The following is a 24,069-nucleotide window of genomic DNA, read 5'->3' as shown; positions in this document are numbered from 1 at the left end:
TTTGAAGCCAGCCCAGGCAAATAGTTCTTGAGACCCTATCTTGAAAAACCCTTCACAAAAATAGGGCTGGTGGAGTGGCTCAAGGTGTAGGCCTTGAGTTCAAAAAAAAAAAGGAAGAAAATATGTTTCATACATACAATGGGATATAATTTCACCTTAAATTTGGAGGAAATTCTGCAATCCTGTGTCAACCTGGTTGAGTGTTATGCTACTTGAAATAAGTCAGATACAGGCAGACAAACACTGCCTGAGTCCACTTATATGAGATATTTAAAATAGTCAAATTCTGAGAATTAAAATGTGGAGTGGTAGTGGCCAGGACCTGGGAGGAGGCCGGAAATGGAAAGTTACTAATCCACAGGCATGAGGTCTCAGTTAAGGAAGATGAACAAGCTATACAGAGCACTGTACACATGGATAATTTCAGCCATAATGAACAGCAAAGTGATTGTATAGTTAAAAATTTGTTAAGAGGTACATCTCAAGTTAAATGTTAAAATTTAAAAAATAGAGACTCACACCACTGAATAACAAGAAGAAGAAGATAAGAAACTAGCACATGCATTTTACCAAGCCACCTAGAGGGTGCTGATGTACCCCTAAAATCATGCCACTTCCTGCCTTAGGCCAGGCCAGTTTAAGATGCTTCTTGCCCACTGAGTCTGTTTCTTATCTCATCTGAAACCCTACTCTTTGAAAGAGGGTTTCTACCCCACCAGCCTTCTGTATTTCCCTAACCCCTCCGTGACTTGAGTAGCCCCTTCCCACCAAATTCATATGTTGAATTCCTAATCCCCCTCAGAGTGAGACCTTACTTGTAAATAGGGTCACTGCAGATGTAATTAGTTAGGACTCTGGAGTGCGGTGGGTCCCAAGATCAACATGACTGGTAGTGTTACAAAAATGAGAAATTGGGACATACATAGATGTGCACACAGGGAGAATACCATGTGAAGACGATGATCACAGGGTGGGATGAGGCTATCAGAAGCCAGGGGATGCCAAAGATGGCCAGGAACCCAGCAACCAGGAGAAAGGCCCAAGCAGATTTTGAACCAAATACCTTGATTTGCAACTTCCAGCATCCAGAATTGCTAGCCAACAAATTTCCATTGTTGAAGCCCCACAGTCTATAGTATTTTGTTCTAGCAGCCCCAAGAAACTAATACAACATTCAGATCCCTCATCTCTTCCTATTAACTTTCCACTTTTCCACCTATGTTCCTTGTAAATCCTCAGGGGACCAACAAATAAATGCCCACTGAGTGACTGAGTGACCCTCTGAGAGGAGGTAGCAAAAGTGTAGGACTGAGTTAAGGGATAAGAGATTGCAGTCTGGATCCACCTGTTCTGCTTCATGGCTTGGGGCAAATTCTCACCCCTTGAGCCTTAATTGTTTTTCTCTTTATAGTGGAGCCATCAGATCAGCCAGTATCTCTTAGGAATCCTATGGTGTTATAAATCCTACATTCTATGGAACATGAGGTTTGTCCAGGGTGCCACACAGAGAAAATCTCTTCCACACCACTCAAGATACCTGTGTGTCTTTCCTACTTCAAAACACTGTTAAGTTAAATTTGGCTTAAAGCTGCTTTTATATACAGGGAGTTACAATCTAATTTGGTATGTAAACAAACTCCAACCTAACTAAGAATATATTCTTTTAACAAATAGCTGAATCTCAGTCAATCACAGTAGCCAAACTTCAGTCAATCACAGGATATCCATACAAGGCAGTTACTGAGCTGTAGCAAGTCAAGTTGTGTCTGTACATTTCCTGTTCCTGTCTATAAATACTGCTTGCCCACTTGCTGGGTGGAACCTTTTGAACTTCTCCTGGTTCTGAGTGCTGCTCCATTCATGAATCACTTTTGTTCAAATAATTCTACTAAATTTGTCAAAAGCTTTTCTTTTAATTATAGTAAAGATTACTTTAAAAGTCTTTTAAAGTGCCAGGCAGATCAGGAAAGTGTGAATCAAAGCCACACTAGGACTCCATCTTACCCCCATCAGAATGGTTATTAAAAAAAAAAAAAAAAAACCACCCCCAAAGTAACAAATGCTGATGAAGATGTGGGGAAAAAAATTATATATACACTGTTGGTGGGGATGTAATTTAGTATAGCTACTATGGAAAATACAGCATGGAGAGTTCTCAAAAAACTAAAAATAGATCTACTTTGCAATCCAGCTTGCTAGTCCTGGGTACATACCCCAAAGAAACAAAGTCAGCATACAGTATCTGCACACTCGTGTTTATTGCAGCACTGTTCAAGTAGCTGAGACATGGAGTCAGCCAAAATGCCTATCAATAGATGAATGGATAAAGAAAATGTGGTATATATACACAATGGAGTTTTTGTGAAATATAAAGAACAAAATTATGTCATTTGCAGGTAAATGGATAGAACTACAGATCATAATGTTGACATTAGCCTGACACAGAAAGACAAGTATTACATGTTTTCTCTTATATGTGGAAACAGATGACTGAAAGCAGGAGAGAGCGGGGGGGGGGGGGGGGGGAAGAAAGGATAGTGGGCATTTCAAAGTACAGTATGTGCACATATGGAAATGTCACAGTAAAACCCACCAACATGTACAATTAATATGAATTAATAATTATAATAAAATCAGTAAGGTGGCAGATAAGATATGAATGATTCCATTAAATCTTCTCAATGTGCCTTGTAATTTGGATGCTGTTCTTATCGTCATGTCCATGAGGGGAAACTGAGGCTCAGAGTGACCAAGACAGTGACCTACGGAGTCACAGCCAGCAAGGGATGGAGATGGAATTCAACACCCAAAGGTAAGCCTTGATCGCTATGCTTCCCACTCCAGCCAGGCAGGACTTAGGTTATAAGAAAAATATTTATAGGGGGCTGAGTGGGGGCCAAGCACTGTTCTAGGTACTGGGTACACATGGTAAGCAAAACCATGTCCCTGTCATTGTGGAACATTTTGGACAAAAGGGAGGGATCAAGAGTCAAGTAGACAAATAGCCATGGAATGTGAGGCTTGGTAGTGAGAAAGAGCATAAAGGAGGAAAAGTGGGAGAGTGGGACCCTCTGGGTGAGGTGTTTGGGGACATGGAGGAAGTGACAGGTAGGCGGTTGGAAAGAGAGGTCCTATGGGGTTGACAGTCTATTGGAGGATGAACCTGAGACTGTGTGCTCCACCTCCCTCCTCCCCCAGGAACGAGTGGCAGGAGACCCTTACCTGTGGGCAGCAGGTGTGTCAGCACCAGCAGCGCCAGAAACCACTGTTGGCTTCCAAGGGGGCCCTGACACAGGCCGGCCATTCACACCTCAGGAAGACAGGGGCCACTCCCTGCCCTCTGTCCAGCCCCCTGGCTGAGCCCACAGACATGTCCGGCACCCCTCTCCAGGCCCGGGCAGCTCGGTGGCTGGGATCAGGCAGGTATCAAATGTGCACACTTGGTTTAATCCCTGGGAGGCTGGGCAAGGCTCGGAAGGGTCCTCTTGCCTGTTCCCAGGCCCTGATTGGCTCTTGGATCCTTGAGTTCACCTTCCTGGGTTCCCAGGAAGACAGATATCCAACCGCCAACCTTGCGGGGACGGCAGCAGTAGGGAGTCAGGAAGAGGATCTCAGACTGAATTCCAGACCCAGAGTTGTGTTGTGACTTTCAGAGGCCATAGTCGCTTTTGCTTTTGCCCATTACAATTTTTATCTTAAATATTTAGTTATTATTTATTTGATTCGAAGTGCTGAGGATCAAACCCGAGGCCTAGCACATACTAGGCAAGTGCTCCACCAACAGACTTCATCTTCAGCTCTAAAACTGAAACAATCACAGTACAAAAGTAAGTGTAATTTAAGCTGGATTATAGTCACTGTTTTTCTTCTGATTTAAGAAAGAGAAAGAAAGAAAGAGAAAACATTTTCAGGAGTTTCTGAAATTATTGTGGGCAAGGCACTGAACCTTCTGAGATTAAAGAGAGTCAACTCTGCTGAGCTTGGTAACTCACATTTGTAATCCCAGCTACTCAGGAGGTGGGGGATTGTGGTTCAAGGCCATCCCAGGCAAAGAGGTAATGAGACCTCAAATCAACCAGTAAAGCTGGGCACAATGGTGCCCACCTATGATCCCAGCTACCCGGGGAGGTGTATGTAGGAGGACAGCAGTCCAGGCTGGCTAGGGCAAAAATGTGAGGACCTTGAGGCAACACAAATGAGGAAGAGAGAGGAGGAAGAGGGCTCTAGGACTGGCATTCTGCTTAGCTGAATGACTGGTGTGACCTGAGCAAAAACAACTAAAGCAAAAGGGGCCGAGGGTGTGGCTCAAGTGGTAGCGCACTTACTTGGCCAGTGTGAGGTCCTGAGTTCAAATACCAAGAACACCAAAAGAAGGAAAGAAAGAAAGAAAGAAAGAAATTAGTTTGTTTTTCCAGACCGTGTTCTCTTGGAAGAAACAAAGGAATGAAACATTTTTGGGAAATCACACAGTCTCCTCAAAGAGGTTCAGAATGTATGCTAAAACTTCACACATGGCCAGCTGTGGTGGCTCATGCCTGTAATCCCAGCACTCAGGAGCCTGAGGCAGGAGAATTGTAAGTTCCAGGCCCAGGGCATAAAGAGACTCTGTTAAAAAAAAAAAAAAAAATATATATATATATATATATATATATATATATAAAAGCTCTTTCCTGGCATGTGGGGAAACCCTGGATCCCAGGTACTACAAGGGTCTGGGGACACTTCAAAAATGAGTGAGCCTATTAAACTCTGTATTCTATAAACCTGCTTTAACCAAGGACTGATTTTAAGAGCAGGGCAGTTAAACCAGGCAGAGTGGCACACGACTGTAGTCCCAGGTAATCAAGAGGCTGAAGCAGGAAGATCATTTGAGCCTAGGAGTTTGAGGTCAGCTTGGGCAATGTAGCAAGAGCCTGTCTTAAGAAAAAGAAAAAAAAGAACAGAGAGGTTGGACAAGTTGCTCAAAAGTCACATGGCCAATTCAAACACAGGCTTTTGGGAACCACAAATATGTGTCCTGTGTCACCTTCCTGTGGAAGCAGAACAAAGGCATATGGGGAGTCTTATGTGAAAATCATGAAAGCATTTTGAAGAGCCCATAGGCAGAATGGGCATCACCATACTACCTATTTGCTAAAGTGGTAGCAGGGCGTTTCTAAAGCTCTCAGAATAACTCATAGTGCTGCAGTAAGCACTAAAGAAAGAAATAGTTTGGGAAAATACAGTTAGTCTTATGACAAGATTGGGAGCATTCAGCATGGTATGGTTGTAGACACATCCTATATTACAGAAAGGACAGAGAGACAGCCATCATGATTGCTAACTTTTATTTGTTGAGTTTGACTGTGTGCCAAGCTCAAGGCAAGATCTTTTTCTGTGGGATGGGGGAATGGAACACAACGCTGTGTGCATGCTAAGCTTGGGTTCTACTACTGAGTCACACGTCAGTCACTCAAAGCAAAAGCATTAACATGCTGTTCCTCTTTTAATCCTCACCGGAATTTGTTGTGTAGACCAGCACTTCTTAATCTTTATGTGCCCATGACTCACCCAGGGAGGCTAAGTGTAGTTTCTGAATCATTAGCTCCAGGCAGGGCTCAGATCTGCATTTCTGACAGGTTCCCAGACAATGGCAAAGTTTCTGGTCCAAGGATCATATACATGGAGTAGCCAGGAACTGGCTCCATTTTTTAGAGGAGGAAAACTGAGGTACAGAGGTGAAGAAGCTTGTTTTGGTTAGCACTGCTGGCAAGAAACAGAGTAGGAATGGTTGCAGAGCCTCTTAGAGCAGGGCTGGCAGAATTCCTGCCTGGAGTCTGATCCAGGGAACTTGGCATGCCAAGCAGAAGAACTGCACCTTGTTCTGGAGCTAGAGTTTTAAATGGAGCAATAGCCAAATGAGATTGGGATTTCAGAAAAAACAAAACAACACCCCCCCCCCAAAAAAAACCCCCAAACAAAACCCTGATGGCTTTGGGAAGAAAGGAATGAGAGGAGTGGTAAAAGGGCTGATGAGGGGTCTCTGGAGTAGGTCAGCGCAGCCTAATTTGAACCAGATTGGTGGGGATGAAGGGAAGGGAACAGATACCAGGGAGATAAGAGGAAGTGGGCTGCAGGAAGGGCATTCTGTTGGGTGGAATGGCTGGCTGTAGCCCTGAGTGCCCTCTGACTCCATCCCTACATGACTTTGTATTGGTCACTTTTCCCAGTTTAAAAATCTTCTATAATTTCTTATGACTCCAGAACACTCTGGATTTTGGTTGGAAACAAGACCATGTAGGCAGGATTGCATAGCTCAATCCTCTGTTATTTCTGTGTGTAATTCGTTCTCTCCTTCCAGCTTTGTTGAGACACAATTGACAAATACACATTGAATGTCTTAAAATTCATAATAATTTGTGGACAGAGGGTTCCCATTTTTGTTTTTCACTGGGCCCTGCAAATTATGTATCCAATCTTGTATGAAAGAGGTGGTCTCTTCTACCCTTGCAGCCTCATGTTCCCCTCTAGGATGAACTGTATCTTGTGTCCTCCTAAATTCATTTGTTGAAGCCCTGTCCTCTTAAGGGACTGTATAGTTTGCTCTCTGTATCTATTGTTCTGCATTCATGGGTTCAACCAGGCAGGGGAGAAAAAATACTCGGAAGAAAAATTGCATCTTTCTTGATGTGCCATTATTTTCTAAACAATACAATATAACAGGTATTTATATAGCTAGCAATTACTTTGTATCAGGTATTTAAGTTTAACAACCATTTATATAGCATTTACATTGAATCAGCTATTATGAGTATTTTACATTGATATGAGTATTTTGAGTATGTTACTATTATGAGTAACAAATATATATATATATATATATGCATACATGTAGCATTTACATTGTATCATGTATTGTAAGTCATCTAGGAATGACTTAAAGTTCACAGGAAGATGTGCATAACTTCTATGCAAATACTACCTTATTTTATGTAAGGGACTTGAGTATCTACTGGTTTTGCTGTTTGCATGGGGCGCTGTACTACATTTGGAAATAAGACCTTTAAGGAAGTAATTAAGACTAACTGAGGTCATAAGGATAGGGCTCCAATCTGATAGGACTGGTGTCCTTATTTGTAAGAGACACCAAAGGTATCTCTCTTTCTTCACACAGACAAAAAGCCATGTGAAAACACAGTGAGAAGTTGCTGTCTACAAGCCAAGGAGAGAGGCTTTACCAGAAACCAACTCTGCTCAACTTGATCTTGGACTTCTAGCTTTTAAGAAGCATGAGAAAGTAGGATTCTGCTGTCTAGTCTGTGGTATTTTGTTGTGGCAGCCTGAGCAAACTAATTCTTCTTCTTTGCACACATGCTTTCTCTCACACACACACACATTTTATTCTAATTTCTTGCCCTTCCTCAAACCCACTATGCAAGCTGTTCCTTTCTGTTCCCTATGCTTGACATGCTGTTCCTTCCATTTACTCAGCAGATTACTTATTATCTTACGAGATCTTTTGATGCCCCTTTGACTCACTTGAGAAGTTGCTTATACAGTTCCTTGCATCAGCATCTTGATGTCACTTCCTTTTCGGACCAGTTGAGTTTATTTGTTCACATCTATCTGACTCAAGCCTGTGAGCTCATCCATTCATCTACCTATCCATCCATCCATCCATCCATCCGTCCGTCCATCCACCTATCCATCCAATAAAAAGCTTTTCTACTACTTTGATTGCTTCTGGAAGCTTACAGGTTTAGTTTATATCATAGTATACATCCATTTTACTTATTGTTTACTTACTCATTTATTTTAAGGGTTGTTTTTTGTCCTGCAATGCTGGTGATGTAATCCAGGACTTCATGCATGCCAGGCAAATTCTCTACCACGGACCTACACTCCCAGCCCCTACTTTAAGTTTTTCAAATTAATATTATTTTTAATGGGCAAATTGTAATTGCATATATTTATGGAATACAATTTCTTTTGATATATGTACCCAGTGTGGGATGATTAAATCTATCTAGCATATCCATCACTTCTCATCTATCTTTTTAAAAAAACATTTGAAATGTGCTTTCTTAGTTATTTTGAAATACACAATACATTATTACTGGCTATAGTCACCCTGTTGTGCAATATACCTTAAAACACATCCATCCTGTTGAATTGACACTGTGTACCCTTTGATCACCATCTCCCCATTTCTTCCCTCCCTACTTTCAGCCCCTCCGAACATCCTTCTTGTCTCTGTTTCTATGTGTTCACCCTTTCTAAGATTCCATGCCTAAGTGAGAACATGTGTAGTATTTGTCTTTCTGTGCTTGGCTTATTTGGCTTAGTATAATGTCCTTCTGGTTCATCACTGTCATGCCAGAAGACATATTGCAAGAGGGGAACCAAGTGACAAAATCAAGGACCTTGTGAGGAGATGGACCCCAAACCAGCAAACATAAAGAAAATACAAATGGAATGAAATAGTGACTAATCACAATAGAAGAGTTGCAAAGGGAACATGGAGATAGGGTGGTCAGGGAAAGTCTGAGGATTTGGTATGCCCAGGTGACAAAGATCCAAAAACCATGAGATGTCTAGAGAAGGACTCTGCTGGCAATAGTAAGTGCGAAGGCCCTGAGCTGGGAACGTGCCTACAGCTAGTGTGACTGAAGAGCAGTGAGTAAGGGGGAGAGACATGCAAATACAATAGGATCAAGATCTAAGGGAGAAGGACTCTGTCCTACTGCTTATCTCTGGCACTTGGTGATTCAGAACATACATGCTGAATGAATGTGTACACAAATGAAAGCATGAGTAGGTAAATGAATGAAAATCTTCAGGAAAAATAGAGCTGACTTGAGTAGGGGTTAGTGAAAGGGGGCTACTGAGTGGAGGCCTTGGAATACTTTAGGTTAAAAATTGCCCACCTGCTTTGTAATATATTTTGAAATCAGAAAGCACTATTACTATGGTTTGACTGTATCCACTGAATGTTTATGTGTTGGAAATTTAAACAAATTCATGCATTAATGGTATTTGGAGCAGGACCTTTAAGAGGTGGTTGGGATATGATGAGGTCATGAGAGTGGGGCCCTCATGATGGTATCAGTGGCTTTCTAAGAGAAGGAAGAGAGACCCAAGCTGGCTTGCTCTCTCCCTCTTGTGACACCCTCTAATGTGTTATGGTGTAGCAAAAAGAGCCTCTCCAGAGTGTCCCGGCACTGTGCTCTGGATTCCCAGCCTCTAGAACCAAGATCCAAATGAACTAATTATGCTTTATAAATTACCCAGTTTCAGGTGTTTTAGTTATAGCAATAGAAAACAGAGTCAGACAGTTATTCTGCCAGCTTTGTAGTTCTTTTGTTTTTGGCAGTACTGGGGTTTGAACACATGGCTTTGTGCTTGACAGGCAGGTTCTCTACTGCTCAAACCAAGTCTCCAGCAGGCTTTGTGGTTCTTTTTGCTCAAGATTGCATTGACTGTTCAGTGTCTCCATGAATGGATGAATAGACAATGCAAATGCAGTATGTATGCACAGTGCAGTACTATATAGGAGGAAATATTGTCATTTGTGACACAATGGATGAACTTGCAAAACATTATTATTATTATTATTATTATTATTATTACAGGGTCTTGCTATATAGCTTAGGCTGACCTCAAATTCAGATCCTCTAGTCTCAGCCTCCAGAGTACTGAGATTCAGGCATGTGCCACCACACCTGACTCACAAAACACTAAGTGAAATAAGCCAGACACGGAAACACAAACAACAAATGATCTCACTTATATGTGGAAGCTAAAAAAGTCAAATTTATAGAAGTAGAGAGCAGGGAGAATAAGAAAGGAAGTGACTGTGATCAAAGTATATGGGTTGCATATATGGAAATGTCATAATGAAACCACTTACTATCCACAATTTAATATATGCCAATAAAATATATAAATGACAAATAAATACACAGAGAAATAAATCAGAAAAATGATAAAGAAGCATAGACTCACACCCCCACGCCAAAAAAATAGTAGTAGTAGAAAGACTGGGGTGAGGGAGAGAAGAGGGATAAGGGGAAGTGTTGATCGAGGCATATTTTCAGTGACACAGAAAAGAAACATTCTTATGATGTATTTGCACTGCATGGTAAACATAGCAATATACTATATATTTTAAAATGACTAAAAAGAGGACATCTTATTTTTTTACTTATTTTTTTTTTTTACAGTTCTGGGTATGAAACCCAGGGCCTGGCACATGCTAGGCAAGAGCTCTGCCCTTGAGCCACCTCCCAGCAAAGTACAGTTGAAATGTTCTCACCATAAAATATAAGTAGGTAAGGTGATAGATATGTTAGTTAGCTGGACAATCATCCTACCTTGTGTACACATACTAACACAGTTCATCGCACCTGACTATTGTTTGTCAACTTAAAAACTTTTGAAAGAAAGTAGAAAAATACAAGTTGCCCGTAACATAGCAACTCAGGGAAGGGGAGAGTTGTATCCTTGAGTACAGGCCAGTTGAATTTGTGTGTTTGTGTGTGTGTGCGCAGGGCAGGGGGAGGGTGGTGCTGGAGATTGAGCTCAGAGTCTCAGCCATGCTACACTTAGCTATATCCAATGGATGACATTTTTAGGGGAACCTGATCCAGAGCCAAGAGGATCTCGGCAGAGACTTTAGGAATGTAGTATCTCCCCGCTCCCCCGCCCCAATGCAACAACCCTGTCCAGCAGTGGCATTGGTAACTGAGCTGACCCTTTGTCTTAAATCTGCCCCTCCATTATCCTCTTCCTAGGAGGGCAGAGGAGGGGGGCTGACCCTGCCCAGCTCCTAGGGATGTAAACATCTTGTCTGTGTTCAGTGAGCCAGGACTCCAAGTCAGGCTGAGGGAAAATGGATGCTCAGGATTTGGGTATATGTATCTCCAAATTGTGAGGTACGCACATAAGATCTTAAGTAAGTACCTTGGCTAGCGGTATGTATCTCTTGTTTTGGTGGCACTGGGGTTTGAATTCAGGGCTTCACACGTGCAAGGCAGACACTTTGTTGCTTGAGCCCTTCCATGAGCCCAAGGGTAGGTATCTGAAATCATTTTCTTCAGTGGAACAATTCAGGCATAGAAAGACAAATGCTACAGGCTCTCATTCGCAGAAACTAAAAAGTCGATCCCATACAACAAAGTTGACTAGTGCTCCTTAGAGACTAGGGAGGAGATGGGACAGAAAGAGGTGAGACAAGGGGCACCAAGACAGGATGAAAAGGGAGGAATCCACTCTGGTGTTCTGTAGTACAATAAAGTAACTGTTGTCTACAAAATAACTCTTAAAGAAGGATGTAAATTGTCCCATATATGGAAATAATTAATATTTGAGGAGAGGAGATGAAAGTGTTTATTATCCTGATTTGATCATTGCACATATGCATGGAATTATGTTATGCCCCATAAATATGTACACATACTATGGTTCAATTACACCCCCCCAGTAACATTGCTCTAGGCTGAGTAGGGGGCCTTAGCTCATTAATTTTTTGATGTGTGTGTGTGTGTGAGAAAGAGAGAGAGAGAGAAAGAGAGAGAAAGAGAGAGAGAGAAAGGAAGTTTTTCTCCTTCAGGGACAATGTCTGGAGACATTTCTGGTTGCCATGATGCAAGGAAAAAGTATTACTGGCATCAAATGAGCAAAGCCCAGGGATGCTGCTCACCATCTACAATGCCCAGGGCAACCTCGCCACAAAGAATTAGCCAGGGTAAATGTCAAGAATGGGCGGGCATGGTGACCCCCATCTGTAATTCCAGCACGTGGGAGGGTAAGGCAGGAGGAGCTAGAGTCTGAGGTCAGCCAGTGCTGCTCAGTGAGACTCTGTCTCAAAAAACAAAAATTAAACAAAAATTGGTGGGTTGGGAGTGTAAGTCAGTGGGAAAGTACACAACATGTGCAAGGCATGGGCTCAATTCTTAATACCAAAATTGTTTTTTAAAAAGTGTCACAAGTGCTGGGGGGAAGAATGTAATATTTGATTTCTCAGTGCATACTCTTATTACTAATATCAATAATAATATTACTAGTGGTAATAGGTGTGGTAAAGTGATAAAGATATAGTGATAAAGGTATCACTATAGTTTGGGGATGTGTCTTAGTGGTACAGAACTTGCCTAGCATGCACAATGCCCTGGATTCCATCCCCAGAACCACAAAGAATAAATAGATACAAAAATAGTATTACTACTATTATTATAATGAATATTTGCTTTGGCATGTGGTACTGTTTATATGACCATGACAAGCTAACTCCTTTCTTTTCAGAACACTCTCATCTTTGCAAAATAGAATAGAAACATCTAATCAATTGCTGTCTATAGAAATACAATGTGAGCCATATGTCCAATTTAAAATTTTCTAGCTGCCACACCTAGAAAATAAAGAGAAACATGCAAAATTAATTTTAATAAAGCATTTTATTTAAGTCAAAAAATTGAAAACCACTACCATTTCAACATGAAATCAATGTAATAAATTGTGCGACTCCTTCTTCATCCACAGTTTAACTTTCTGCAGTTTTAGTACCCTAGATCTCCATCCAAAATATTAAAAGGAAAATGCCAGAAATAAACAATTCCTAAGTTTTAAATTGTATGCTCTTCTGAGTAGCATGATGAAATTCTTCCATGATCCTAACTGATCACACCTGGAATAGGAATTATCCCCTTATCAAATGAATTCTCACTCTGTACACTATCCTACCATTAGCAGTTTTCAAGTTGTCATATGTACCACTATGGTATCACTGGTAACCTTGAGAGAAGAAAGGCGGGGAATAAGAGGAAGAAGGAGGGGGAGGAGGAAGAAGAGAAGAAGGAGGTGGAGAAAGAAGGACAAAGAGGAGTTGGAAGAGGTAGATGAAGAAGGAGGAGGAGGAAGAGGGAGAGGAATGAGAGGAAAAAGAAGAAGAAAAAGGAGGTGGAGGAAGAGGAGGAGTAGGAACAAGGAAGAGGAAGAAACAGATTTAAAAAAGGAGAGAGACCAATTCACATAGCTTTTATTGCAATATATTGTTATAACTGTTTTATTTAATTATATTTGTTAATAAAATAACTATGACTAATTTATAAATTAAGGTTTATCATAGGTATGTACACACTGGAAAAATCCCACAGAGAGTTCCGTACTACCCTGTTTCAGATATCCATGGGCGCCTTGGAACAGATATCTCATGGATAGATAAAGGTGGATCAACTCTATTAATTAGATATTTTACATTATTTTTCATATTCAGTCTTCAACATCCATTGTGTATTTTACACATACAGAACATCTCAATTCAGATGCTAAGTTTCCATCAGAATTCAGGTCCTGTCAGGGGGTTGGTACCCCTGGAGGGAGGAGGCTATAAGAGAAAGGTAAAGGAGGGTGAATATGGTAGAAATAATATAAACTCACATATGAAAATGGAAAAATAAGACCTGTTGAAACTATTGCAGGAATGGAGGAAATGCAGGACAAAGGAGAACGATGGAGGGTATAAATTCAACTATGATATATTGTAAGAACTTTGTAAGTGTCACAGTGTACGTCCAGTACAACAATAATATAATAATTAAAAAAATTAAAAACAGAATTACCTAATCTGCATTTAAATTTCGTGAAATTTACAGTTTAAAAAGTTGGTTCACAGTCATATATGGTAGCACATGCCTGTAATCCCAGCACTTGGGGGGAGGGGGCTGAAGCAGGAGGATTGCGAATTTGAGGTCAACCTGGGATCCATAATGAATTTCAGTCCAGATGAAACTACACTGTGGAACCTTGTCTCACAAAAAAGTCAGTAGTTAACTAATGAGCACCTATATTGTGCCTGGTACCAGGGCTGAATATTGTACAGCAACCATTTCTAAATTCTATTACATTCAATGACATGGTGATGGAATTATTCTCACTAGGCAGATGGGAGAACCAATGCTGTCACACAATGCCTGAGATCAACTACTTAAGGGAGGAAAGATTGATTTTGGATCATGTATTCAGAGACTTCAGTCTATGGTTTCTGGCTCCATTTGTTCTGGGCCCCTGGAGAGACAGACAGCATATTACAGTGGATCTGACCTCAATTCATGGACCATTGTGATCAATGCTTGAATTATTTTGATTTGCTTGTAGTTTTGGAAAAATACTGTAGTATCCTCTTATTATAATTTTCCCTTAATATTCCTAACTATTTTCATAAGTATTAGCCTCACAGTACCTGCATTTGAAAAATAATCTGGAAGCCACTGAAATTTGAGTGTTTGGTTCCTAAATGTCTTAGTAAATTATTGTTAGTATTGTTTTAAAATATCCTTTACTTATGGTGCTGGGGATTAAACCCAGGGCCTTCTGCATCTTGGCAAGCTCCATAACCAACCCATAAGTCATCATTTATGAGTGTTTTTATAGATAAACCGTCAATTCCTAAAATAATGGCAGCACTGATATTGTTGTTCCTCTAACTTTTTCTGCTTCTAAATCTGTTGAATGGGCTATCCAGAAGAACGTTAAGTAATGACATGATACGTTCTTGTCTTTGATTTGAATTTGAAGGTAAGGCTGTCAGGATTTGTAACCGTGTAAGTTATGCTGACATATATTTAAAAATCAATTATAGCATATTAAAAAAAGAAAAAAGAAGACCTTCTATTTTCCTTTCTACTTAAAGATCTGGGGAATAAGAGGGGAGGTGGATCTATAGGTCTTACTGCTGTCTTTGGATACCTGCACTTTTAAGTATTTTCCTCTCATTTTGTTTTAAATGCTTACTGGAAAATCTTGCATAGATTTGTTGAAAGCTGACTCTGTCCTGATAATGCAAGATGATTCTTGGACTTCTGGGTAAACCTCAGCCCCTTTTCTAACCCACAACACCTGGGGAGAGAACTTCAGTCCACAGTAAACCTTGTACCCCAGGCTCACTGCACACTAAGGACCCAGCAATGACAGCACAGATGGTTGGGGCCTTCTCTTGGGGACTTTCAGATCAACTGAACATCTGACATCCCACAAATCCTTAAGTAATTCATGAATGACACTTGAGACCAGCATTTAACGATGGGGCAAGACAAAGCACAGTCAGGAAATCTGGATTTTCAAAAAATTACCTTTTCTTTTAATTGACTTGTAATTTTTATACGTGTGTTTGGAGTACAGTGTAACGTGTATGCGTACAATATTTGGTGATCAGATCAGGATAATTAGCATTTCCATCTCCTGATCATTGTTCTTTGTGTATTTGGAGCCTTCAACTCCTGTCTTGTAGTTTTTCATTAAAGTACGCAATAGGGTATTGCAGACTATAGTTGTCCTGTCATGCTGTAGAATACCAGAATTATTCCCCCGTCTAACTGTACTTGGTTCGTGTTGTTCAGCCTCCCTCTGTCTCTCTTCCCCTACCTTTCCTAGTCTTTAGTTATTACTCTTCCACACTCTTCTTCTTGCAGATCAACTTTTTGCAGATCAAGTTTTCAGTTATGAGTGAGGATAATGCTGTTTGTCTTTCCCTGCCTGGCTCATTTTACTTGGCATGATTTTTTTGGGGGGAATGGCACTGGGGTTTGAACCCAGGGCTTTGTGCTCTACCATTTGAGTCACACCTCCAGTCCATTTTGCTCTGACTATTTTGGAGATGGGGTCTTACCAGCAATTTACCCTAGCTGGCCTCAAACCTTGATTCCCCCCTATCCTACCACAGTCTAGCCTCCCAAGTAGCTTGGATTGCAGGTGTGAGCCCTGGGCACTTGGTGAGTTTGAACACAGTGCTTTAAGTCTGCAAAATAGGCACTCTACTGCACGGACCACACCTCCAGTCCAGCTTTGCATGGTTTTTTAATCTTAGGCCTCAGGCGCTGCAAGGCTGTGGAAAATGAGGTGGGGTGGGCAGGATTTCATCTCCACAGGTGAAGTCCCAGCCCTCAGCAGCATCCGTTTTGCTTTCTAGAGCTGAGGCTGGCGCCTCTCACTGACACCTCACCACCTGGCTGTTACCCCAGGGTCTCACCTCCACCCTGACTCTCACCATTCCCATTTGCTGATGAGGAGGGATGACTCACAAATGCTTCCCTTGCACTCACTGTTCTTCACTCACACTTCCCTCTCCTTTGTGCAGGCTCTGCACTTCTGTCAGCTGTTGTTAGCCACTTCTTGGAATTGCATATTTTTCCTTCCTATGAAGAGAAAACTAATGTCCCCATCTTCATTCTCACAGGCATTCCTTACACATACCAACATGCCTTCATCTCAGGACTTTTGCTCTGACTGTCTCCTGTGGCCAGAGGCCCTGCTGCCATCTGTTATGTTAAGAATATTAAAAAAACTTCCCTACTACCTATGCTAAAACATTCAATTCAACTGTAGTTACTTTCCCTGCTACAGGACACTAGAAGCTATTTCTTCTAGCCAACAACAGCATCCACCATCTGTTTAAAGTGTTTGTAATCAAATGCCACTTACTCAATGAGGCCTTCCCTAACCACTTTAAATGAAACTACAATCCTGTGAATGAATAAAGAAATGGAATATCATCAGCTATAAAAGTGAATGAAACTCTCTCATTTGCAGCAACATGTATGAAACTGGTGGACAGCATGTTAAGTGAAATAAGTCTGGCACAGAAAGACAAATGCTACATGATCTCAATCTATGTGTGCAAGCTAAAAAGTTGATTTCAAAGAAGTAGATACTAGAACAGTGTTTCTCAGAGCCCTGGAAGTGTGCTGGGAAGGCAGGATGAGTAGAGGGGTGCAGTGCGATAGGGGAAATAATTTCTAATGTCCTATAGCTGGTTGACAACTCATTGCATATTTCAAAATAGTTAGTAAGGAGGATTTTGAATATTCTAATATAAAGCATGATAAATGTCTTTTTTTCAACGGCACTGGGATTTGAACTCAGGGCCTCTTATTTGCTAGTCAGGTGCTCTACCCCTTCAGCCATTCTGCCAACCCTATTTTTGTGCTGGGTATTTTTAAGATACAGTCTCACACACTATTTTCCTAGGCTGGCCTCAAACCATGATCTTCACCCTCCCAAGTAGCTAGGATCACATGTGTGAGCCACTGGCTCCCAGTCTGATAAATATTTCTGGTGACAAATATTTCAATTATCCTGATCTGATCATTCCCCATTAGATGCATACAATGAAATTCCACACTGTGCTCCAGAAATGAGTACAATTACTCTGTGTCAGTTAAAAACAAAAATCAATTTAAGAACTAAAAATAGACCTGAGTGTGGTGGTGGTGCACAACTGAAATCCCAGAACATGGGAGGGGAGGCGAGGCAGGAAGATTCCAAATTCAAGGCCAGCCTCATATACATAGTGAATGTAAGACCAGCTTGGATGGCACAAGTGAGACTCTGCCTCAAAAAAAGGAAAAAAACCTCACACTCTTTAAATATAAAAATAACAATACTAATCCATGTGCACAAAAAAATTCTACAGTATTCAGAGTGGCCTTATTCACAATAGCTCTTAAAGTGGAAAAAAACCTTACTTATCTGTAAATAAGCAGATACGTAGGGCTTGAGGATGGAGTGTTGGAGTGAGATGAGGAGCAATTGCCTCCTGGCTCTGATTAATGATTTGAAGACATTTTGGGATATGAAAATGTTTTAAAATGAAATGTGGTGGGGGATGCATGGATAATCTGTGAATGTATTAAAACCATTGAATTGTACATTTTCACGTATGGAACATATATAAAATATAGCTCCATATAGCTTTTTAACAAAAAATATAGGCTTCACATACTCTTTTACTGCCCCCCCCCCCCATTTTGGTTCTCAAAAAATGCAGTCTAGTATTATTTGGCTATGAAGAAGAATAAAATTATGTCATTTGCAGGAAAATGGACGGAATTGGAGGCCATCACATTGAGTGAGATAAGCCAAGCTCAAAAAGAAAATATTGCATGCTTTTGCTCTTATGTGGAATCCAGACTTAAAATGATGATGATGATGATGATGATGATGATAATTATAATAATGGGACATTAGTGTAAAAGGGGGACTATCTGTGTGTGTGTGGGGGATCAGTGAGGTGGGGGGAGGTGGAAAAGGGGAGTGTACTAGGGGGTGAAGAGGATCAAAGTATTTTCATATATATATATTTCATATGTATATATTCATGAGCTGTTTCAATTTTTGGTTTATTTATTTGTGTATTTATTTTAGTAGTGCATATTAACTGCACAATGTGAGGAGTTTCATTGTGATACTTCCGTGCATGCGTATAATATTCAGCCACCTCTATTTGGAGACAGGGTCTTATTATGCAGCCAGGTTGATCTGGAACTCACCATCCTCCTGCCTCAGGCTCCTGAGTGCTGGGATTCCAGGTGTGCCATCTGGGTTGAAGGTGACACCACACCAGGCTATTCATGTATTCTTCACATGTGAATATTAATTCCAGGAAGGCAACAATTTTTTCTGTTGATTCACAAATTAATCCATTGAACGCTAATCCCCATCTATAGTGGTTTTGTTTTAAGAGACTTTAGTTTTGTATAGTCAGCTGAATGTAAATGGAAAATTTCAGAAATGAACGATTCATAAGTTTCTAATAACTTTTGTTATAATGTATCGTCACAATTGTTCTCTTTTATTATTGGGCTTTACTGTTAATTTCTTGTGACGCCTTATTTATGAATTAAGCTTTATTATAGGCATGTAGATGGGGAAAACATAGTCTATATAGGGTTCAATATTACTCACAGCATCAGGCATTCACTGGGGGTCTTGAGCTACATCTCCTTAGGATAAAAGGGACTAATGTCTTCCTAGGCCTAGAAAATGCTAGGAACATAGGTCTATAGTAAATGTATGCTAAGAGTGTTTTGAGTGATGTAAATATCCACTGATTATCAATAGTGTTCCGCACTCTGATCCCTTTCTCCAAATCTTGCCCTGGTTCTCAGCTCTGGGATAAACAGACAGTGTTTCCCACCTTTCCCTTGGTCACTCCAGAATTGACCTTTATCTGTTATGGTTTGTGGTTGATGCCTTTTAATTTTAAGTTATGATTATAGTTTCTCTCCCTGTCCTCTTTTTCTCTCTCTCCCTCCTCTACTTCTCCCCACCAGCAGGCAGAACCTCTCTTTCTCAAAGGAGAACACAGAAACTAATCTCTCCCCTCCTTTCTGTCTTAAAGCTGACCTCCCTTGTCTGATATTAGGTCATAAGCCCCCCATTGCAGAGAGCCCTGACTGTTCCCAGGACGAGCAATGTACACAGAAACCAGGAAGAATCTAATCGGACAGATCTGGCTCAGTTTCCTCCCCTCACTCTATTGACATTAGAACACCCACTTTTGGTTCTTTACTATACCTGGTTCTCTATGCTTCATCCCTCCTAAGCACAGAAGTGGATAGTGTCATGGATTTAGAGAGTGCAGTTTGGTAAAAGAATTTACTGATATGAAGAACAGGAGAAGGTAAAGGTTTATTAGATACCATGGAGAAGGAGGGCAGTTATGCAAACCTGAGTGATGCAGGGTTTTGTATCTTGTGTTAGGCCACTTTTGATTGGCTGTCTTCCTTATTTTGTGGAACTTACTGATTGGTTGTCTCTTCTCATACCATGGTTTGAATTTTGCATTTGTAAGAACATCTCCTGAGATTGGCTCCTCCTTCCTCATACTGCCTGGCTTTTGATAATTTCTCCTTGCCATGCCTCCATAAATGGAGCACGTTCCTCCATATTCCATTTGTTCCTCTGTATTCCTTCCTTGGCTGTGTCTCCTTAAAATGGGCCTCCTCCAGATAGTTCACCCTGGGTCTTTGGATCTTCAGTCTGAAGGCTTTTGTGTCACATGAAAATACAATCATATAATTTGCTATGCTTTTCTCTTGTTAAACTGTCTTTTGGAATAGAAGGGATAGGCATGACATTTTAGGATGGGAAGGAAAGGAATCACCCTCTCTTTTGCCTGTACAGTAGGAAGACAGAAATGGGCTAGTGACTCTGGGGTGATAACAAGTGCTGAGTTAGGTGGGGGAAGGGACCAGGATTAAGAAAATATGCATTCCTAATGCAGAGATAGTTCTGTAAACTTCCCTGGCAAAGAACTTGTAGTGCCTGAGGCCACTAAACTACGTGTTTCTGCTGTCCTCCTGTGGCTCCATTTGGAAATGCAACAATGCAGAGTCCAGTCATAATGGACTGCATCAAGGTCTGGCTTTGAGAAAGTCCTCAACCTCTGGTGACATGGACAGTGGACCTATGTGAAAGGAGAATATTGAGGTTTGTGCAGACTCTGAGATGAGTAACTACTTCCGGGTAGTTTTTGTGCTATGCCTATTATTGACCACAGACTTACAACAAATTATATAATACAGAAAATGTGATGGAGTGTCAGGTTTGTAATTAGATTATAAATATTGTAAACTTCATTTTGTTTGTTTCCTCTTCCTCTATCTTTCCCTCATCTTTCTCTTCCTTGGTTCTCTTTTCCTCCTTTTCTTCCTCTTCTTCTTCTTCCTTCCTCTCCTCCTCTACCTGTTTCCTTTTCTCCTCTTTTCCTTATTTCCCTCCATTTCCCCTCATTCCTTTCCCTTCTTCCTTTCTTCTCCTCAGCATCCTTCTCTTTCCCTTATCATCCTTCTTCTTTTCCTTCCATGTCCTCCTCCCCTCTTCTTTTCTTCTTCTTCTTCCCTTTCTTTTCCTCCTTTTTCTCTTCCACTTCTCATCACTCTTTAAAATTTTCTTTTTCATTTTGGCAGTACTGAGATTTGAGCTCAGTCTCTCACTCTTGCTAACCAGAGCCATGCTCCAGCCCTTATTTATTCCTCTGCCCTATGGAGAATTTGCAGTCTTTTGTAAATGAGGTCTGCTCAGAGTGAGGTTGGGACAGATCCTCTGGCCTGATTATATGTGGGTTGACTAAAGCCCCACTTGAAAACTTTGCTGCAGCTTTACAAGATATTCTGAGAGACACCCAGGTAAAGTCATTCCTAGCTGCCTGACCTATAGCAACTATGACATGTTAACTGTTGGTTGTTTAAAGCTGAGCCTATGTTGGGCTTAATATGGTTGCATGATCAAGATATCATTAAGGGGTATATCTATCTATCTATCTATCTATCTATCTATCTATCTATCTATCTATATGTAAACCTTCTGAAATATATTTAATGTCAACTTGTTACTCACTTTGCATATGTCAGTCCTTCTGTATGGCACATTGTACCCACTTTATTCGCAGACAACCTTCCTTCTTGGACAGATTCAGGTCTCAGCTCAGGAGTCTCCCTCAGCAACCTTGAGATTAAATGTCTTCATTTGTCTCTCATCACCCTGAGATTTGCCTTTGACATATTTCTCATCATTGGTAATTATCCAGTCATTTACCCATTTTTGGTTATTGTCATAGTTGCTTTTGGTTTGGAGTAGCTGCTTTGTTTTATATGGTTTAATACAGGTGGTATTCAACTTAAGATTTTTTGTTGTGGTTGCAGTGCTGGGGATGGAACCAGGGCCTCCTGCATGCTAAGCAAGTGCTGTACTTCTGAGTGACCTCCCAGTGCTTAACTTACAATTTTTGACTTTGCAATGTGGTGAAAGCAATCTGCGTTAGGTAGAAAACATGTATTGAAAGTTGATCTTTTCCTGGGAGTGATATATATGATTCTCTTTTATGATCCCGGGCAGTAGTAGTAAGCTGCAGCTCACAGTCAGTCACAAGATTATGAAGGGAAACACCTGATTCTGTTTTGTACAGTGTACTCTTTTCAATAAATTACATGAGAGAATTGACACTGTTAAAAATTGACTTTGTGTTGAATGATTTTGTCTCACTGTAAGTCTTCTGAGTATGTATAAGGCAGTCTAGGCTATGCTAGATTGGTGGGAGGTTCGATGTATTCAATGAGTTTTCTTACTTCTACTATAATGATTCAATCTTATTAATTGCATAGAGTAATGAGTTTCACTGTGACATTACCATGTATGCATGTGTTAGGTTTTGATTCTTTCTGATCTCCATACTGCCCTCTCTTGTCCTTCCTCTCTCCCCTTCTCATTCATCCTTCCCTTTTCTAAATGGCAGTTTTCTATTTTCATGTTATTAAAAATGCTTCTGTTTCCACATATTGGAAAAAACATGTCTCTCTGCATCTAGGTAATCTCACTTAATATGATGAACTCCAGTTCCATCCATTTTCCTGCAAATGATGTAATTTTATTCTTGTTTAAGGCTGAACAATATTGTATTGTGTATATATACACCAAATTTTCTTTAACCATTCATGTTGAAGAGCACCTAGGCTGATTGCATACTTAATATTAAAATTGTGACCAGTGCTGCAATAAACATGGGTGTGCAGGTATCTTTATAGCAAGTTGCCTTTCATACACTCAGAAGTAGTATAGCAGGATCATATGAGTTATATCTTTAGTTTGTGAGAAATTTCATAGTGGTTGTAATAATTTATACTTCCACCAACAGCACATAAGTGACCTTTCCCCCCACATCCTCATCAGTGTTTGTTACCTCTTGTTCTTGATGATAGCCATTCTGACTGGGGTGAGATGAATCTCAATATATAACTTTCCCCCAGTGTAATTTTGATTCTCATTTCCCTGATGTCTAAAGATGGTAACCACTACTCATATACCTATTGTACTTGTCTTGAGAATTGTCTATATGGATCATTCGCCCATTTACAGATTGCATTTCTTGTTCAAAGCATTTTCAACTCAGAATATTTTTTCTCTTGTAATGGGCTTACCAGGATGTAAGCCATCAAAATTTAAGAACCATGTTTAATTGTATATGTGAAATCATGGCCTCTGCACCCTCCATGCCCCCAAGCTTGTAACAGCCTAAGTACTTGATGCCCCTTCTGAAGCCCTGGCCAACCTGGAAGCTGCCATTGTGGCTTCTACTCAGCATTCGGAGCCTGCTCTAGAATCCATCTCTGCAGTGGAACCCTGGTTACTCAGTGAACATGACCTCCATGTCTGCTGTCTCCTTGTCAGTCTCCACCTATACTGCTTCTTACTCTGCCTCCTGTGCTTCTGCCATCTCCTCCTCTGCTGCCTCTTCTTCTTCTGTTGCCTCTTCTTCCTCTGCTGTTACTGCATCCTTTTTCTCCTCCACTGCCCCCTCCACTGCCTCCTCCTCGGCCACCTCCCTCTCTGTTGTCTTCCGCCTCCCCTTCTGACTGGGTTGGGGGAATCGGGTTGTGGGAGAGTTGGTTTGGAAGGAGTGGGCCTGGGGGGGAGTGGGTATGGGTGGAGGGCTTGGGAGGGAAAAGGACCAGCAGTGGGGCGAATCTCTTCAATATCCATTGAGGTGAGCGCTGTTCTCCCTGAGACATCTTGGTTCAAGTAAGAAGAAACCCTGAATTTTCAAAAGAATTACAAATGGCCAGTAAATAAATGAAGTGTTCAAATTCCCTGGCTATAAAAGAGATGCAAACCAAAACCACACTAGGATTTCATATCATCCCAGTTAAAATGGCCATATTCAAGAGCAAAAACAACAACAGATGCTAGCGAGGATGTAGCAAAACAGGAACCCTTATACATTACTGGTGGGAATGCAAATTAGTAGAACCATTAGGGAAAGCAGCATGGAGATTCCTCAAAAAGCTAAAGATAAAACTGCCATATGATCCAGTGATACTGCTCCTGGGCATCTACCCAAAGGTAGGTAAGTCAGGATTCAATAGGTGTACAGGTATCTGTACACCAATGTTCATCGCTGCTCTATTCACAATATCTAAGCTGAGGAACTACCCAGGTACCTTACAACTAATAAATGGATCAAGAAAATGTGATATATATGGAGTTTTACTCAGCCATAAGAAAGAATAACACCATGTGGTTTGAAGGTAAGTGGATGCAGTTGGAGGGCATCATGTTAAATGAAGTAAGTCAGGTTCAGAAAGATAAAGGCTGCATGTTTTCTCTCATATGTGGAAGATAGATTCAAAAGATAAACATACACACAAAACAAAACAAACATGATCATGTACAAACTCATATGTAGAGCATGTTTGTAATAGTGGAACTGAACTGTGGAACTTGGAGATGGAGAGAAAGGAAAAGAAAGAGCATCAACAA

General features: G+C 40.8%; 1 protein-coding gene across 1 annotated transcript in view; it reads right to left on the bottom strand.

The window, feature by feature from the left end:
* Positions 1–23,705, bottom strand: part of Muc16 (mucin 16, cell surface associated) — a 216,807-nt gene extending 193,102 nt beyond the window's left edge. The window contains exons 1-2 of the mRNA XM_074053303.1: positions 23,682–23,705; positions 23,004–23,215 (exon numbers count right to left, since the gene is read on the bottom strand). Of these exons, the coding sequence (XP_073909404.1) occupies positions 23,004–23,215; positions 23,682–23,705 (236 nt within the window). The remainder of the gene's footprint in view (positions 1–23,003; positions 23,216–23,681) is intronic.
* Positions 23,706–24,069: the final 364 nt, after the last annotated feature.

Source organism: Castor canadensis, chromosome 14 (genome assembly GCF_047511655.1).
Source record: "Castor canadensis chromosome 14, mCasCan1.hap1v2, whole genome shotgun sequence".
In the NCBI taxonomy this organism is placed as follows: domain Eukaryota; kingdom Metazoa; phylum Chordata; class Mammalia; order Rodentia; family Castoridae; genus Castor; species Castor canadensis.
The sequence above is the reverse complement of the archived record's forward strand: the minus strand, read 5'-3'. Positions and strand labels throughout refer to the sequence as shown.